At 34.8% G+C, this 18091-nt stretch overlaps 6 protein-coding genes and 2 pseudogenes across 8 annotated transcripts; all 8 read right to left on the reverse strand.

Annotated features, from left to right (window-relative positions):
• Window positions 1–459: 459 nt before the first annotated feature.
• On the reverse strand, window positions 460–690 carry C24B9.18 (annotated as a pseudogene). Its single transcript has one exon. A coding segment is annotated over exon 1 (231 nt).
• A 234-nt stretch (window positions 691–924) lies between these two features.
• Window positions 925–2879, reverse strand: srx-24 (G-protein coupled receptors family 1 profile domain-containing protein; the record flags this gene model as incomplete). Its single annotated transcript, NM_001028499.2, has 6 exons — window positions 925–977; window positions 1023–1072; window positions 1253–1708; window positions 1754–1900; window positions 1949–2109; window positions 2841–2879. 6 exons carry the CDS (start codon window positions 2877–2879, stop codon window positions 925–927), a joined length of 906 nt encoding a protein of 301 aa, NP_001023670.2.
• Window positions 2880–4028: 1149 nt separating this feature from the next.
• Window positions 4029–5880, reverse strand: srx-26 (G-protein coupled receptors family 1 profile domain-containing protein; the record flags this gene model as incomplete). Its single annotated transcript, NM_071346.2, has 6 exons — window positions 4029–4081; window positions 4129–4178; window positions 4360–4815; window positions 4861–5007; window positions 5056–5216; window positions 5842–5880. 6 exons carry the CDS (start codon window positions 5878–5880, stop codon window positions 4029–4031), a joined length of 906 nt encoding a protein of 301 aa, NP_503747.2.
• Window positions 5881–6078: 198 nt separating this feature from the next.
• Window positions 6079–7931, reverse strand: srx-27 (annotated as a pseudogene). Its single transcript is given in 6 exon segments — window positions 6079–6222; window positions 6344–6463; window positions 6466–6792; window positions 6843–6989; window positions 7035–7193; window positions 7893–7931. Coding segments are annotated over 6 exon segments (936 nt in total).
• A 542-nt stretch (window positions 7932–8473) lies between these two features.
• srx-28 (7TM GPCR serpentine receptor class x (Srx) domain-containing protein) lies at window positions 8474–10049 on the reverse strand (the record flags this gene model as incomplete). The annotated part of the gene is made up of 6 exons (NM_071348.3): window positions 8474–8535; window positions 8580–8629; window positions 9080–9526; window positions 9579–9725; window positions 9771–9931; window positions 10011–10049. 6 exons carry the CDS (start codon window positions 10047–10049, stop codon window positions 8474–8476), a joined length of 906 nt encoding a protein of 301 aa, NP_503749.3.
• An 897-nt stretch (window positions 10050–10946) lies between these two features.
• srg-58 (Serpentine receptor class gamma) lies at window positions 10947–12329 on the reverse strand (the record flags this gene model as incomplete). Its single annotated transcript, NM_071349.1, has 5 exons — window positions 10947–11078; window positions 11122–11303; window positions 11535–11778; window positions 11850–12065; window positions 12120–12329. 5 exons carry the CDS (start codon window positions 12327–12329, stop codon window positions 10947–10949), a joined length of 984 nt encoding a protein of 327 aa, NP_503750.1.
• Window positions 12330–14591: 2262 nt separating this feature from the next.
• Window positions 14592–15981, reverse strand: dhsl-4 (DeHydrogenases, Short chain). Its single transcript, NM_071350.2, has 4 exons — window positions 15683–15981; window positions 15165–15359; window positions 14916–15086; window positions 14592–14868 (listed from the first exon to the last, which is right to left on the reverse strand). The coding sequence occupies exons 1-4, from the start codon at window positions 15950–15952 to the stop codon at window positions 14662–14664; spliced, it is 843 nt and encodes a 280-aa protein (NP_503751.1). The 5' UTR covers window positions 15953–15981; the 3' UTR covers window positions 14592–14661.
• Window positions 15982–16753: 772 nt separating this feature from the next.
• Window positions 16754–17973, reverse strand: dhs-14 (DeHydrogenases, Short chain). Its single transcript, NM_071351.7, has 4 exons — window positions 17931–17973; window positions 17453–17880; window positions 17236–17406; window positions 16754–16995 (listed from the first exon to the last, which is right to left on the reverse strand). Exons 1-4 carry the CDS (start codon window positions 17965–17967, stop codon window positions 16792–16794), a joined length of 840 nt encoding a protein of 279 aa, NP_503752.1. The 5' UTR covers window positions 17968–17973; the 3' UTR covers window positions 16754–16791.
• Window positions 17974–18091: the final 118 nt, after the last annotated feature.

Raw genomic sequence — 18091 nt, forward strand, 5'->3', positions numbered from 1 at the left:
AATCTCTGGAGTTGCGACCATTTATCGGCTTAAGACCCATTTCTCTAAAACTATTGGACAGTATAAACATTAACCAATATATTAGAATTATAGAAAATTCGGAATAGAAAAAATTCACAAAAATTTTAAAAAAATTTAAAAGACGTCTGAGAAACTTTAGTGGTCAATATGGTCGTTGGTTCTGAAATCTCAAGTCAATTAACGGTGGGGGAGTTTTACGAATCTCGCTTTTCACAAAAACTGAAAGTAAAAATGTTTGGGATTAAAAAAATTTTTAATTTTGGGGAAAATTTAAATTTTCGGCTAAGTCTTTGCTTCCGAGAAAGTGTGAATATCCCGTGAAAATGGTGATCTGAAAACATTCGAAGTTTTCGCCAAGATTTTGATGGTGAAATTTGAGTTTCCCAAAGATTTACCAAAGAAAAATCCAAAGAATCCAAAGAAATTAATTGTGCTCACCCATCAACTGTATGCATGAAAATCCACAAACTAGTTATGAAAAATTTCAAAATTAGCCAATCGTCACTCATAATCTTCGCACAGTTCAGAAATTTTGATGAATTGAAAATTCCACATATTGGAATCATATTCTAGATGACAATTTGCAACTTCATAAATGGCGGTGCATACGATGACTGATACAATCCACACGAAAATTAGATATAACTTGGGTTTAGTGACACTAAATAAGAAAAACCTTTTTATAACCTCGTTCCAAAAAAATGGGCGCATAGTAATGATAGATAGGCAGACCAAAATCGGTTGAGTGCAATTAAGAAATGTGATGTGATTTACACTATATACGAGAATATATGTATTAGAATACTAGTAATAATTTATTTGCGATTTCTTTGACTGTTAATAGTAAGAAAAAAGATTAAAAAATAAGCATTTCACAAAAATTTCAGTTTATTGAAAAAAATTTCACAAAACTCTTGATGAATAAGTTACTTTAATCATAGAACTGTTCCTTTGCTCTGAAATTAAAATCAAATCAATTGTAGTAGTTTGTCAAAACTCACTTTTGAAAAAAACCGATCTCAGCTCGCAGTTTGAAGCGAATATTATCATTCTGAAAATATTCTTATTTTTAGGGGATTTTGAATGCTATTAGAGTTTTTTTCTTTTATCACAGAACTTTTTATACACTAAATTAGTTGGTACTTTCAAAACAGTTAGTGCCCAATAAAAAATTTAGACTACACCCCCTTTAAACTAAAATCATAGTTCACGCCAAAGCGTTTGAGCTCACCCGTCGAATGCATGCATGAACATCCATAAACTGGTGATGAAGAATTTGAGAACAATCCAATCGTCATGGAGAAACGGGGCAAATATATAGTATGAAAGAACTGCAAAACAATTGCCCAAGCCTTGACAACACGTCTGCTTCACGAAATTCCATTCCCTCTTGCGTTGAACTTCAGAAACTTCCAAGCCAGCGGCCCCAAGTAGAGCTCGTGATAGTTTCCTGCCTTTATAGGCTGCCAGTAGGTCAAGACTCAGCGTGATTAAGGTCAGTACTGCGTTGATGAGAAAATCAGAATACCAAGTGATCTCTTCGCAGAGTTCAGATATTTTGATGAATTGCAAGTTCCAGAAATCGGCATCATATTCTAGATGACAGTTTGCAACTTCATAAATCGCAGTGCATCCGATGATAGATACAGCCCACAGAAAAGTTAGATAAAATTTAGTTTTGGTGACACTAAATTGAAGAAAAAAGTTTTATAACCTCATTAGAATCACCTACCAAAAAATTGGAGCATAATATAACGGTAGATACATGGCACAAAATCGGTTGAGTGAAACTAAGAAATGTGAAAAATTTGAATTCTCGTAAAAATACTCGCTCACAACTCCAACAAAATGAGAATTATCAACCAAGACACTGGACGGCCTGAACATTTTCGAACTTTACCAAAAAAGTTTAAACTATTAAACGAACGCTAATTGCATTGGAAACAGGAAAAATAGTCCAAGACCGCACATCACGATGTTGCACACCGCTAAGTTTTTGGTTATGATTCCGAATGAGTTCTTCATTGAAACAGTTTTACCAATTGAGAATAATACCAAAAAGTTGATGACAATTCCGAAGAGTGATACCTAAAATTTAAATGTGAACTAATTTTCATTGAGTCCGTAGTACCAAGCCACAAATAAGGCATCTAGTCTCGAGTCTAATTAGAAATTAAAAAAATTGATGAATAAAATTAGAATAATGCAAGCGCGCTCCATCAAGCTTAAAAATCTTGGCGACAATTCAATTTGGAATTTGATCCATTTTTTTAAAAATCTAGAATTTTTTAGAACTTTTTACCTTTGATATTTGGCCATTGCGGTATCATAGGTATGCTTTAAAGGTGTAGCGCCAGTGGGGATTTTGTCTAAATGCACTCAAAATGATCCAAAACAACCGAATATCATAATAAAACACTCCAAATTTTTTTTTAGATTTTTCATAATTTACGGTCAAAGTTTTGGCAATTATGAGCTTTTGAAGAAATTTAAAGAAATGTCGCATGTTTCGACCCCTACAATGTTTTGATACAAATAATTTGAACAAAATTAAAACATAAAAAATGTCGAAAAAAAAATTTTTTTTGGTCGACTTCCAAAATTATGAGATTTTTGACAATAAATAAAAAATTTTCACAATTTTTTTGACAAGTTTTATCATGATATTTGGTCATTTTGGGACCAAAGGAGTGGTTTTTAACAATTTCCCCACTGACGCTGCTCGGCCTTTAAAGGCGCATGCTTTTTGCATTTTCAAAAAAAAAATATCGCGTCGAGACCAGGGGCTGTATTTTCGACGCAATTGTCTTAGCACTTACCGTAAAAGTTATGAAAGCAACCAAATTTTGTTGAGCCATGGTTTTTGAGCAACTGAAAGTAGATAACAATGTTGTGGAGTAGGTTTTACAGATTTTTAGGTACCAGACTAGACAATTCAAGAGGGAGCGTTTTGTTACGTGGTAACACGTTTAAACAATAATAACAGAAATTTTTGTTCGTATAAGTTCTAAATTAAAAAATACATCAATAGTTTCCCTATTAGATTGTCATAGATCATAACTCAATTATTAGTTTTGGAATGACGAAAAACTGAAAAATACCACCTTACTAGAGAAATTTTTTTGGAAAAGAGTGCACTTTCAGTTTTCAACTAGGTCTCTTTATCTGGAGCAATCCTATAGGCCTAATCTCAGATGCACTATTCCAAAAGTATGCATGATATAATTGTAGACAATTGCTATTTCATAAACTGTTAAGAAAGAAAACGGAAGTAATTTTAGCCAGCTCACATTTGCTAAAATTGAATTTATATTCTTAGGTGGTTTTCGTAAAAATTGTTGTTTTTTTCTCAAAAACCAAATCGACAAACGGATCTCAATATACATAAAAATTGTAGATCTCAATTTGCAAAAAAAATATTCAGATATCTAGGCCTCAGATTGTTAGTTGTTTTTCTTAGATACTTCAAATTTGTATTTTCAATGAATTTGTAGGAATGATAGTCAATTCATTTACTTCCAAAAAAAAATCTGAACCAACTGAATAAAAACTGAAACAAAACATAGACAGAATGAGGAAGTTTTAATATTTGTGCCAACATTCGAAGAATTTCACAAGAATTCCAATTAATTAAAAAAAAACGTTACAGAACTTGTGTTGGCTGAGGAAGTATTTTTCACGTAATTTGAATAACAATAACAGTGTTATTTGTTTGTACAAGTTTCAAATTCGAAGAATTTATTAATCGCTTCCTCAATAGATTAGCCGATTATTAGGTTTGGGAGAAACTTTGAAAAAACGTATCGCATGTTCCATCTGAAAATTTTCAAACTCTGCCTACAACTAGCGAGAAATTATCATCATTAATGCTATATAAAAGATCATAGAATTGTGAGGCACGCAAGTATACCTATTGGAAAATTTAAATTAGAATTTCATGTGAACGGTTAAAATGCCAGTAAATTTAGAACAAAACAGAACATTTGTAATTCACTTTATTAAAAATTTTATAAAACGCGTGACGCCTGAGATACTTTAATGGCCGATATAGTTGTTGGTTCTGAAAGTTCGAATCAATTATCAATGGAGAAGATAGACGAATCTCACTTTTCATAAAAACTGATCTCAACTCGGAGTTTGAGGCAAATATTATCACTCTGAAAGTTAAAATTTTAGGGATTAATTTAATTTAGAAATTTCTGGGGGAAAATTAAAATTTCCCGCTCAATTTTTTTTTTCGAATACTTCGAATTTCCGGCAAAAACTTTGTTTTTGAAAAAGCTTAAAACTCCCAAAAAACCAAACACAAAATTCAAAACAAAAAACCATTGCGCTCACCCATCAACTGTATGCATGAAAATCCACAAACTAGTTAAGAAAAATTTGAAAATGATCCAATCATCATGGATAAACGGGGCAAATATATAGTATGAAAGTACTGCTAAACAGTTGCACAAGCCTTGAAAACACGTCTGCTTCACGAAATTCCATTCCCTCTTGCGTTGAGCTTCAGAAACTTCCAGGCCAGCGGCACAAAGTAGAGCTCGTGATAGTTTCCTGCCTTTATAGGCTGCCAGTAGATCAAGATTCAATGTGATTATGGTAATGATTGCGTTGATGAGAAAATCAGAATACCAAGTGATCTCTTCGCAAAATTTAGAGATTTCAATGAATTGAAAATTCCAGAGATTGGAATCATATTCTAGATGACAGTTTGCAACTTCATAAATGGCGGTGCATCCGATGATAGATACCAACCACACAAAAGTTAGATATAATTTGGTTTTTGAGACACTAAAGTGAAAAAAAAAGTTTTACAACCTCATTAGAAACGCCTACCAAAAAATTGGCGCGTAGTAATACGGTAGATACACGGCACAAAATCGGTTGAGTGAAATTAAGAAATGTGACAAATTTGAAATCTCGTAAATAAACTCGCCCACAACTCCAATGAAATGTGAATTATCGACCAGAAAACTGGAAGGTCTGAAAATTTGGAAAATTTGCAACAAATCTGAAAATTATTTAACAAACGCTAATTGCATTGGAAACAGGAAAAATAAGCAAAGACCACACATCCCGATATTGCAAACCGCTAGGTTTTTGGTAATAATTCCGAATGAATTTTTCATTGATTCAGTTTTACCAATTGAGAATAGTACCAAAAAGTTGATGATAATTCCGAAAAGTGATATCTAAAAATTAGATATAAAGCTCATTTTCATTACGACCCTATAACCCTACCAAACAACTTTGAGAGATGGATCAAAAATTTGAATAACAGTAATCTTTAAAGGCACATACCTATTTATATTATCATGAAACAAAACGTCGCGCCGAGACCAGGTACCAGGACTATGCGGCTGTAAAATCGGCAGGTGGGGCAAAAGTGAATTTTTCACAGTGTCAGAAAATGGGTTTGAAAATAATTATCAAATTTTTATAAACAACCTATTAAAATTTTATAATTATTCCCCTGGTACCTGGTCTCGACGAGACATTTTTTTGCAAATGCAAGTGGCGTGCCTATAAAGATTACAGTTTAAAATTCTTTCAAAAAAATCAGCCTCGGTTTAGATATAATGTTTAGATAAAGTGTTCAGATGTAGGCTGTCGGCTGTCGGCTGGTAGGTTAGTATTACGTATTTCTTGAACGTGTGGGCAAGTTTTTCTTGATTTTTTTTTTCGAATGATTACATAGATTAGAGCACAACCGAAGTAACTATTTCCAAATCAGTACTTGCTCAAACACTAAAAAGTTTCCATTTGCCCTACCAACCGACTTACAGCCCTGCCAGGTACGAATTTCTAGGCACTTACCGTAAAAGTCATAAATGCAACCAAATCTTCTCGAGCCATGATTTTTGAGCAACTAAAAGTAGTTAATATCGATGTTGAGTAGTTTTTACAGATTTTTTAAGGAACCTGGCTAGACAATTCATTAGGGAACTTTTTACGTAACGTAACAACACGGTAGATTAACAATAACAATGATTTTTATTCGTACAAGGTTTAAATTCACAGAACACATTAATCGCTTCATTATTAGATTATAGATTACAACCTCGTTTGAACAATGTACAAAATAGGTGAATGTGCCATCACGGACTCTGAAAGTATTAATACGATTTTTGCGACGGCTGACAACTTACTTTTCTTATATACATCTCGTAACTCGTCATTTGATGCCATAATTATTGCTCTGAAAACATCAATTTCCACTTTTGACGAATGAAACAAACAATTGTCTTTCTAGTCGATTAATAATCGAAAAAGAACAGTTACCTAGTATTTTATTCATTTCAAAAACATTTCTTACTCACCCATCTAACGCATGCATAAAAACCCAAAGCGATATAACAAAAAATTTCAAAATAATCCAATCATCGCTAATACGAGGTGCCACTACGTAAAATGAGAATACACCGCAAAAATTTGCGATTCCTGCAAAAAAGTTTGCCGCACAAAGTTCCAATCCCGTTTTCGTAAAACTTTTAAATATTCGGATCCAACGGGGAGGGCTTTAGAGTGTTTTCTTGCCTTATAAGCAACCAAAAGGTCAATAAATAACGTTACTAGCATTATTGAACCATTAAAAACAAAGTCTAAATACCAAGTTATATCCTCGCAAACTGGGTCGATCACAAATTGAAAATTCCAAAAATTTGGCGCATACACTAGAAAACATTGGAAAATTTCACAGATTGATATGGTAAATATTATTGAAAAAATCCATAGGAAATTACGATAGAATATAGTTTTTGGGTTACTGGAAAAAATTACTGAAACTGTTAACTTTCAAAAAACATTCGAACTTACCTAAAAATTTGAGTATACCATAACGGCATAAATACTGCACAGCACCGATTGAGAGCGTTTAGGAAATGAGATAAATTGGAAATTTCGTAGACAGTCTGAGCAGCGGTTCCAAAATAATGAGAGATTGGTATAAAATGGGATAGGGAACTGGAACTTGTTTTATTAACATATTAGAAAAAAACTACAATTTACCTCAACTGCAATGGAAGAACAGACACTACATATATTGAGCACATTATCATGTTACAGACAACCTGACTTTTCGTTATAATACCAAATGATCCGCTCATGGATGGAGTTTTATTGATAGCATATATTACGGATACATTTATAAAAATTCCAGCAAATGTGATCTATAAAATTTAATAGCTCGGCAAATTTTGAAACTTGCCGCACACATCAAAAACAATTCAATTTTGACAGAAACTATAGATTTTGTCCCCAAAAATTTAGTAAAATGACAAAAAAAAACCAGAAGTGTGCTATAAATTCAGTAGTATTGGTGCTCCAAAAACCGCCAAAAATATCACATTTTTCCGAGTTTGTTAACCACGGTAAATGTGCCAAGCACCGGCAAATTTTGAGATTTGCCGAACACCCCTGTTCTACCTTGCGCGCGCTTGCTATAGGAGCTCCTAAAATTTATAGAAGAATTGCGATTTTTTTTCGCGGAAAAAGAAATATTTAGAAGCATGGTTTCAGAAACCTCGAATTCTAGGATTTCATGAATTTATCATAAAATTGGAAGACCCCAAAAATTATTTCAAACCCAAAGCTGCGCGTTATAGCATCTCCTGCGATTTTCAAGAAATTGCGTAAAGTATTGATTTTCAAGTTTTAATTGAAAAAAATAAGTTGCTGTTCTGATTTAAGACATTTTTAATTTTTTTGAAAAACCATTTTCACACGTTTTTTCGTTTCACGTATTTTCACGCCCAATGAAAAACTCACAAGCAATATTTTTGCTTCAACTTTTATAATCTCAACTTTTATAACCACGGTACATAGTTTTGCATATATCTGACATGTTTTGAAAATATATAATGACTTACAGTAAACGCAATCGCTGCTGTAATCCATTGTTGATACATTATGTTTTGAAATTGAACAGGGGAAAAATAATTTCGAGTGAGACCTGGCAATCGTAGATAAATCTCTAATTTTCTAGAAAATACTAAAGTCAACAGGGCTCCTACTACTACTTAGACTGTGTGTTTGATAAAATAGCAGGTTCAGGGAATAGCCTCATCTGAAAACAAAAAAGAAGGAAGCTAAAATGAGAAGAAGTAAAGATCTCTGGGAGATTATTGATCAGAAGAACTTAGACGCGGGCCTAAATTCAGATACAACTTTAAGATTGCAAATGAACTTTTTCAGAGAATTAAAGTGTTCGATTTTTCTATTTTTTTTGAAAGCCGAAAAACAAAAAATTCGAAAAACTTAAAATCGAAAACCGCAAACACATTGTAAACAATTGACTTTTTAGAAATTGATTTTTTTTATGGAGAAATGAACGGAAATAAAAAAAATTGGATTTTTAACCAAAAAAAAATTAAAAAAAAAAGAAAATTGAAAACTAAAATCAAAAGTCGATATTAATTAAATATTCAAAAAACATTTTTGAATCAAAAAATTAAAAGTTAGCTCCAATAATAGACGGATTTCGAGATGGGGGTGCCACCAAAATTACGGACTCTGGAATTTTTTTTGCGATTTTAATAAAATCCATTCCCACTCACTTTTCTCAAAGACAGCTCGTAATTCGTGATTTGAAATTATAATTATTGCTCTGAAAATTTTATGTCATATTTTATGATTATTTTTGCACTTAAAATATTCCAAAACAACCGAATATCATAATAAAACACTCCAAAAAATTTTAGATTTTTTGAAACTTCCAGCCAAAGTTTTGGCAAATTGCCAAATTTCAGAACAGAATGAGTGGCAAAAACTGAGCGATTGCCACTTTTGAAGGTAAATAAAAAATTCCAAAATTTTTTTGAAAATTTTCACTATGATATTTGGTCATCTTGACCCCATAGGAGTAGTTCCCTGCGCCCGCCCGCCCCAAACCACTCCTCATACTCCCGCCGCCCTCACAGCTATCTCGCGGTCCAGCGCAGCGTCGGCCGCAATACAAAAAGTGTGATGGGGCGGGCTCACGGAGTGTGCGGGAGTATGGCGGGCGTGGTGAACACTCTTTATGCCTTGGGAGGCTAAATAAACAATTCTTGCTCACCCATCAAATGCGTGCATAAAAACCCATAAAGATATAACAAAAAATTTCAAAATAATCCATTCATCGCTAATACGAGGCGCCACAATATAAAACGCGAGTACACCCACAAAATTATTAAAACCTTGCGAAGAAGTTTGCCTCACAAAATTCCAATCCCGTTTCCGAAGAACTTTCGAATATTCGGATCCAACAGGGAGTGTCTTTGAATGTTTTCTTCCAACGAAGGCAACCAAAAGGTCGATAATAAGTGTTATAATTATGATTGAACAATTGAAATTAAAATCTAAATACCAAGTTATTTGATTGCAAACTGGGTTTTGTACAAATTGAAAACTCCAAGATTTCGGGGCATATAATAAAAAGCACTTGAAAAATTCATAGAGTGTAATACAGAATATTATCGAAAAAATCCATATAAAGTTACGATAGAAAACGGTTTTTGAGTTACTGAAAAAAGTTGACTGAAACTGTTAAGTTTTCAAAAAACATTCGCACTTACCTAAAAATATGAGTATACCATAGCGGCATAAATAGTGCACAGCACCTATTGAGCGCGTTAAGGAAATGAGATAAATTGGAAATTATGTAGACAGTCTGAGCAGCGGTTCCAAAATAATGAGAGATTGGTATAAAATGGGATAGGGAACTGGAACTTTTTTTATTAATCAAATTAGACAAAACTGCAATTTACCTCAACTGCAGAGGAAGCACAAACAAAATATATATTGAGCACATAATCATGTTACAGACAACCTGACTTTTCGTTATAATACCAAATGATCCGCTCATGGATGGAGTTTTATTGATAGCATATATCACTGATAAATTTATGAAAATTCCAGAAAATGTGATCTATAAACTTTAATTATTTCGAGCATAATTTGTGTTTTTTTTTTGGTTTTTTTTGTGTTTCAAGGAAAATGTAGCTTACAATAAATGCAATCACACCAGTTATATATTGTTGATACATTATTTAAGAGAAAAATATTTTAAAAATTTGAAGTAAGACTTTCAAAGATTTAATGTTCTTGAAAAAAGTGAACAAGTCTAAAGAGACTCTATATTACGTATGCACGTGCTTTACAAATTGGCAGGTTCGGGTAAAGTTCTGTCTGAAAACAAAGAGGAAGGAAGCTAAAATGAGATGAATTGGAGATCTCCGAAAGACTAGTAATCGAAAGAACTTTGGTTGAATACCTGATCATATGTTGGAGTTTTTGGTGTTTTATTTTTTAGGCTAAAATAGGTTTCCGGAGCCGGCTAGGCGCCCTCGCTGGCCTGTGAGGCACCTCAAACCGCCTCATGCCGCCACTAACGCCGCAAGGTACCTGCTTGTATAGTGCGGCGCGGAACCCCGAACTTGTCGGCCGCTTCCAAATAACTTCACGCCAAAATTCACAGCGTGGCGAAGACCGGCCGGCGTGAGGCGCCGACTCCGCGCCACGCCGCTATAACATGGAAGCTTTAGGCTACAAGAAGGCTAAACTTAACTAGGACAAGGATAGCTCAGTCGGTAATGGTGGCCGCCGGCAGTCTAGAGGCCACGAGTTCAAGCCCAGCCCGTACCCTAAGTTCACCCCGCCCTAACTGGAGCAACCCACAACTAGATTATCGGGCACAGATCATGGCTCGGATGTGGCTTAAATCAAAGCCTAGTGCAAACGTGAATACTGTATTTGACTGCCGTATCCATAGCGCTAGAGGTATGGATCGCATTTCCATTATCTTATTTTTTTAGCTTTCACGCTTTTATAATAATATGCTTTTTAGCTTTTATAATAATATGTAAATCTGTAAAATTCATATTGTAGCAAAACACGACTTTAAACTATTTTATATGTAATTCAGAAAATATTCCATTTACAAATTACTGTCTAGTTATCACAAAACTTGACGATATAATCCTGCTGTTGCTCGCCGATACCGACTTTTTCCGAAACACGTCCTGCTTCACATTTGTGTCGTATACCATTAGAATGTACGGTAGAGCTAGCGTCATCTGAAAAAAACTCGAATAGAAAAAGCTCAAAAAGTCCACCAACCATATCCGAGGAGAACGGCAGTGAATATGAGTTGAACTTCACAATTAAGTCCGGTAAAAAGTTGAAGTTCGCGTTCAAAGCGCTTATGATACTCCACAAAAGGATTCCAGTGTAGATTGAACCGTAGGTCACTGCGATTTTGTTTAATTTTTTCCCGATTCCACCATTTGTGAGGCTCATCGCTGTAACAAATATTGTTGAGTTAGAACTAGGATTGCCAAATCAGATGTCTACCCGCTACCGCCCGCTACCGCCCGCTTCCGCCCCCTACCGCCCGCTGACGCCCGCTAACGCCAGCTAACGCCCTCTAACGCCCGCCACCGACCGATACTGCCAGCTACCGCAAGCTTTTTCACCCCTAGTTTGAACACTCAAAAAGTTCAAAACTATAATATGATACATAAGAAACTAACACTCAATCTTCCTCGTTACAATCCACGATGTGGAAATTCCAACCGAGACGAGTAAAAAAAAATAGGCCGCCGAAAAATAGGCAGTGACACTGACAGCCACAGTATATACACCAACATATGTCGTTTTGGTTAGTGTTCCATTTAAGATTGAGACCTCGACAATGTGACCAGGAATCAGTGAGTTGCAAATGCAGCTGTACAGGATGGATCCAAGGCAGAAGAATATGAAAATGAGATTCCAATACTGCAAATGAAATTTTTGAACGTTTGGAGTTTTGCGCGAGTGGCAAGCTAGATAGGAACCACACAACGAACCTTATCATTGTTCATGTGCAAATAAACTGATGTGATTCTATGCACACTCAGCACAACTGCAGAAACAAACTGCAAATGCAGGAACATATATGCCAGGTACACCACCCATGTCAAAAAAGATGGGAATACTTCTGTTAACCATTTCAAAAATGGAATCACCACAGGATGCTTGTCGATCCGAACCGCAAACCAGGAGTTTGTGTAAATCAAAATGTTCTGGAAAATATTTTTTATATTGACAGATTGAATACAGAAACTGAAATAGCTTACCACAAGTAGATCAAACTGTACGAGTCTGTAAAAAGAATTGGAGTACTTTTTCGATACAGTGAGCAAAACCAGGAAAACAATCATCAACACCAACGATGGGATCCCATAGGATAGTTGGATTAGGGCCAATATTTTTGTAGTGGTGTCTGATTGTACATCCTCCATTGATTTGGAAAATACCAGAGACATTGAGGAAGTGGAGTTGCTCATTTTGATCTGAAAATTTCATTTTTGAACATAGTTTGATTTAAAAAACGGGAATAAAAGACGATCATGCTCAAAATTCATAAAAAATCGTCATTTTTGGAAAATTGACAATTCTATATAACAAAACTTTGACCGAATATTTTGAAAGATGTTAAAAAGTTTGGAGGGCTTAATTATGATATTAGGTCCATTAAGACATAATATATAATACTAAAACAACAATTTTCTATGCATTTTTAAAAATTACTTTCTGAACCAGTAGAATTGTTTCAAATTGTGTTTTTGCTATTTGATGTATAGGTAATTTTATTTTTAATTTTAAAAAAAGTCAGAACTTTCTAAAAAACTATAAGAAATTTTGAAAACACAACAGCTTCACATGTAGTTACATATTTTTAGGGAGTACTTTCGAATTTGATTCTTTGAAGTCTAAAATTAAAATGAAAAACGTTCCTTGTTATTTTGAAATAATCTTAAAAACAATCTGTCAGCACACGCATCAATTTCAGCATTATATAATCAGGATATTAAAAAAATAAGACTCCATTTTCAGGCGGAAAAATTTCAGCTCTGTGCGTATCACATCAGCGTAAAGGAAGCTGATTCTGGTAGCAAGTAATATAAGCTACCGTTTGAAGTTACTTGCCGGCCAAAAAACGTTCTTTCAAATATCTAAAAATTAAAAACATTTGGGCTACCGTAACAACAGTGGGAACTAAAAACGATTTTCTTAAAACTCAGTTAAAAGTTTTAAAAAACAAATTTTCATATGTTTCTAAAATTATCAAAAATTTTCTGAAATGTTTTGAGTAATGAACACAAAAAAAAAACAAAACTCAGTCATACTTTTGAAATTTCTAAAAAAGGTGAAATTCAAACGATTTTTGAATTTCAAGTTTGTTTCAATTATTTTTATTTAAACCTTATGGAAGTTCAATGATGGGAAATTGCACTAGATCCCTCAAAAGGGTGTCATTTTTGGAAAGTTTGGCGTTTGCCAAAACTTCGAAGGAACATTTTTAATTATCCAAAGTTTTAGAATGTTTCAATAATACACACATTTTTTAAAAATTAAAAAAAAAACTTGCTGAACAATTCTAAGAATCGAGTAGACTGAATGACACTAATCCCATAACCCAAGGGAGTTACAAAACTAATATATCTACGTGAACACTTGTCTAGTCACTCATTGTTATTTCAATATCTAGAATACTTAAGCTAATGAACAACCCCGATGGATAATATGCAGCTTTACATTTCAGTTATGCGTCATTAATTCCAAGCTGGCATCGCAAAATTGTATATGGAACGAGGAATAAGTGATGATTTTCAAAATACTAATTACAACTTTTTTGAAAATTTGAACGATCTAGAAATTCGAATTTTGACAGAAGTAAAATAACCAAAGTCACTTAAAAATATTATTTAATCATCCGAATATCAGCTGTTATTGGATAATAACAACACTGTTTTGGAACCTGTCAGATGTCTGAAAAAATTTATTGCTGTGTGGGCTAGCCAGCTGACAGTGAGCTATAATATTTCAGCTGGTTTCGTCAAGAAAAATGTGTGTGACTATTATAGCTGATGTGTACTTTTAGACGTAATCTTTGAAAAGTCATCCACAGAAACGGCCAGGGAATGTACTTTATAAATCTTTTATTTCTGACTATGTTTCAGATATTCTCCTCGAAAAATTTGCTCTTACTTGCTCGGAAAACCCTTTTTTATTGTAAAATTGAAATTTAGAAAAAACAAAAAGAAACTTGAAACTTTGGTAATTTTCCCATTTGCGCAGCCCCACCTTTAAGTTACGAGGTGTCGACCAATCAACGACGTTGGCCATGCCCATTGCTTTTTGCTGATTGGTCAGCCCACTTCCTATTTGCGTGAGAATTTAAGTTATTTTCTCAAATGTTTTCTAGTAGTCTTGTTACAAATTTTCAGAATTTTCTAAAAAATAACAAAATAACATCTCGATTTACATACATATAATGGAAAAAACTTGCAGCGACAACCACCTGCCTCCCGCCGCAGGCCGCTTCTTCGGTGTAGTGCGGCGCGGAACCCAAAAATGTCAGCCGCAGCGAAAGAACCACGTTTCGCACTATGTGGTGCAAGCACCAAGCTGTTCATTTCACGCCAGAATGCAGAATTGAGGCGATGAGGCCAGCGGAAGGCGGGCAGAATTGAGGCAGGCGGGAGAACCTGAAACTGCGCCTGCCTCCCATAAAAGCCCTATTCAGGCATAATGTATAATGTTTCAAAATTCAAATATAGTTTTATTGGAAAAAATAACTTTTTTCTAAAATTAAAATTAAAATTTTCATAGCAATTAATGCGAGCTCATAATAGACATAACATCATGAGCCTGTGTCCCCATCACAAGAGAAGTTCCTCCGTCGGCAACAATTGATTGACCAAGAATATAAAATGACAAGTTACGATCCGCCAGGAATAGGATAATATTCGCAATGTGCTCAGGCTTTCCAGCGGCTCCAATTGGGATGCATTCCTTGTGAGATGCCATGAAATTGTAGAACTGAACAACAAATTACAATTTGAGAAATTTGAAAATTTTCAGAAAACCTTTTGAGAAGCTTGATCAGGCATTCCCATAGCATTGGTAAATCCGGTTTCTACCATTCCAGGGCTAACTGAGTTCACACGAATCCCAAATTTAGCGAGGTCGATCGCAGTACTTCTGGTATACTGGTCAAGGGCTGCCTTCGCAATTGCGTAATACAAGAAGTCGGGCTGCTGGAAATAATTTTTTAATTGAATTGGAGGCTTGTTGAAATTTGAAACTCCTGGTAACAAAATTAAAAAAAAACGAACCGCTTGTGGGCCTGCAACAATACTTGAAACATTAACGATTTCTCCTTTTGAGGCTACCAAATGTGGCTTCACTTTCTTAGTCATTTCGATGACGGCTTGAAGGTTTAATTTTAGTGTTTTGTGGTAGATATCAATGCCCTGATCTGTGCCAGTTGTTCCGAATGCGTCGGGAATTGCAGCACCAGCATTGTTCACCTGAAATTATAGATCTAAATCCGAGACTCTTTGGACACCGGCACAGATGAAAAACCTAGTTTTGATAGTTCGTTCACTACATTTTTTTGTTTAATTTCCATATATTTTCCCTCAAAAAAATTATCAATACATGTTAAATCGTCGATATAAAAAAATTTTTCAGCAGATTTCTTCAGGGTTATCAAGCGCTCTGTACATAAAGCGCGCGTGCGACCGCCTTACGGCAAATTGTTCAAACGTAAATTTCCAATTTTCAGAAAATCTACCGGGCCGTCAAATTTTCATTAACTGTTAAAAACAAATTCAACTCAAAAATTACTCACCAAAACATCAATTTTCCCAAACTGTTTCAGAGTCGAGTTGATGATCTGATCTTGCCCATCTTCCGTAGTAACATCGGCAACAACCGAGTTAACTTGCTTCTCGGAAACTCCGGACTTCAGAATAATCTGCCTAGTTTCTTCAAGACGCTCTGAACTTCTTCCGGTGATCGTTACGTTTGCACCTTCCTGAGCGAAGAGAATAGCAGTGGTACGTCCGATTCCGTTGGAAGATCCGGTGATAATAACAGTCTTGTTGGAAAAACGTGGCATTTTTTGGAAATTGTACCCATCCGATTAAATGCTGACTATTTATACTCTCTGGTTTTGTGATGACATTGTTTTCGTAGTTGCCGTAGTGTCAAACAAAACAGAGAGACGCAGGGTTTTGATGAGACGCAGATTTTGTGTCCGAGAGATCGAAAATTGCGAATGACACAAATAATTGTTCCAGCACAGTGAAAAAGAGTGTATTTTCCATTGGAAATTGTGAAGTTGTTCAATGAGAATAGATATGTTTTTTTTTGAAAAATTGTTTTTCATTCTACAGGAAAACTGAAGAAAAATAGATAAGAATTTCAAAAACAGAGTGAAATATTTCGAGCTAGATTTTTGTCTAACCGAAAAGTTCTCATATTTCAAGATTTTTTTCAGGTTCAAAACTCCAATTTCTCGCTGGAGAGTCTCAATTTTTATCCACCCCCAGCCCCGCCTAAGCCTAAGGATAAGCCTATAATATATATACCGCCTAAGCGTAATAATTAAAATTTATATATTTTTTTCAGATTCAGTGGCATCCAATAAAGCATGTTTTTAAAAATGGATCTGTCAATAGTAATTTATACCAGAAAATGTTAAACAAAGTAGGCTACCTTGTACGGAAGGTTGTTAGAGAAAATTGCAGTATTTGACCAAAAGCTATTTTTTCCAAAACTGAAAAAATACGGGAAAATCATAGGAATTATTTTTATTTTTTAATTTCACTTCAGGTTTTACTCTAGGCTCATGTTTGTGGATTATATCCGTCAAAGTTAACTCAAACGGAAATTTTTTTAGTTGCCTGTTAAAAACTTTAATAAAACAATTTACTTTTAAAAAAATGTATACAAAAATTATTGTTTCAAAAGATCCATAAAATTGTGTGCCTGCATTCCCATTACCAAAGTCGAACCTCCATCTGCCACAATCGACTGTCCAATAATGTATGAAGAGAGTTTTCGATCAGCCAAGAACGCAATTATATTGGCAATGTCGATGGGTTGCCCCATTTTTCCGCAAGGAATACATTCTTTGCGAGATTCCATGAAATGTCCATACTGAAAAATGGAAAATTGAATAATTTTAAGAGCTTGTAAAACCTACCCTGGGCTTCACCTACCTACCTTCCTGCTTAAAAAGATTTAAAAAGATTTAAAAAGATTGTTCAAAATATTTTTGAACAAGTGGTAAAAAATCAGATTTTCCTACAACTAAATTTTGGTAAAATGACGTGTCAAGGATTTGTATTTTAAGTAGGCAGATCTGCAAAAGTGCCTGCCTACTATGAGGCTTCTCACCTTCTCATGCATATCAGCAGGCATTCCCATTGCTTCTCCGAAACCTGTCACTACAGCTCCAGGGCTCACCGAGTTGACTCTAACCCCGTACTGAATAAGATCGATGGCAGCACTTCTGGTATATTGATCCAATGCGGCTTTTGACATTGCATAATACATGAAAGTTGGTTGCTAAAATACAGAAGTGGGTAAAAAAGTGAAGAGAAAAGGAACTAACAGCCTGTGGTCCTGCTCCGATGCTCGAAACATTTACAACTTCTCCCTTAGCCTTAACCAAATGCTCCTTGGCTTTTTGAGTCAAAGTAACCACACTTCTCATGTTAATTTGCATAATTCTATCGTAAACTGAGACATCTTGATCAACTCCAACACGTCCTTGATCGTCATTAAAAGCCGCTCCGGCATTGTTGACTAGAATATCAAGGCGCCCGAATTTTTGAATTGTAGAGTTAACTAGTTCATCTTGACCTTTTTCAGTCGCCAAATCAGTTGCAATCGACAAAACATGATCTTCCGGAACTCCTGACTTCAAAATTTCCTGTCTAGTTTCTTCAAGCCTATCAGCATTTCTTCCAGTAATCGTAACTTTTGCTCCTTCCTGAGCCAGAAGTACAGCAGTGGCTCTACCTATTCCGTTTGAGGAGCCTTCAATGATTCATTATAAAAATGAAGAAAAATAAATTTGAAAAAAATACCTGTCACAAGAGCAACTTTGCCAGAGAATCGAGTCATAGCAGTAGTGTAGAAATTAAATATTGATACTGATAATCAATGCTTTTATTGCGTGATTTTTTTGTTGAAATGTGGTCTGTGATGTGCTTTAAGCAAACTGTGGCAGCTTATATTGATAAGAAAA

The sequence above is a fragment of the Caenorhabditis elegans genome, chromosome V (assembly GCF_000002985.6).
Source record: "Caenorhabditis elegans chromosome V".
NCBI lineage: Eukaryota > Metazoa > Nematoda > Chromadorea > Rhabditida > Rhabditidae > Caenorhabditis > Caenorhabditis elegans.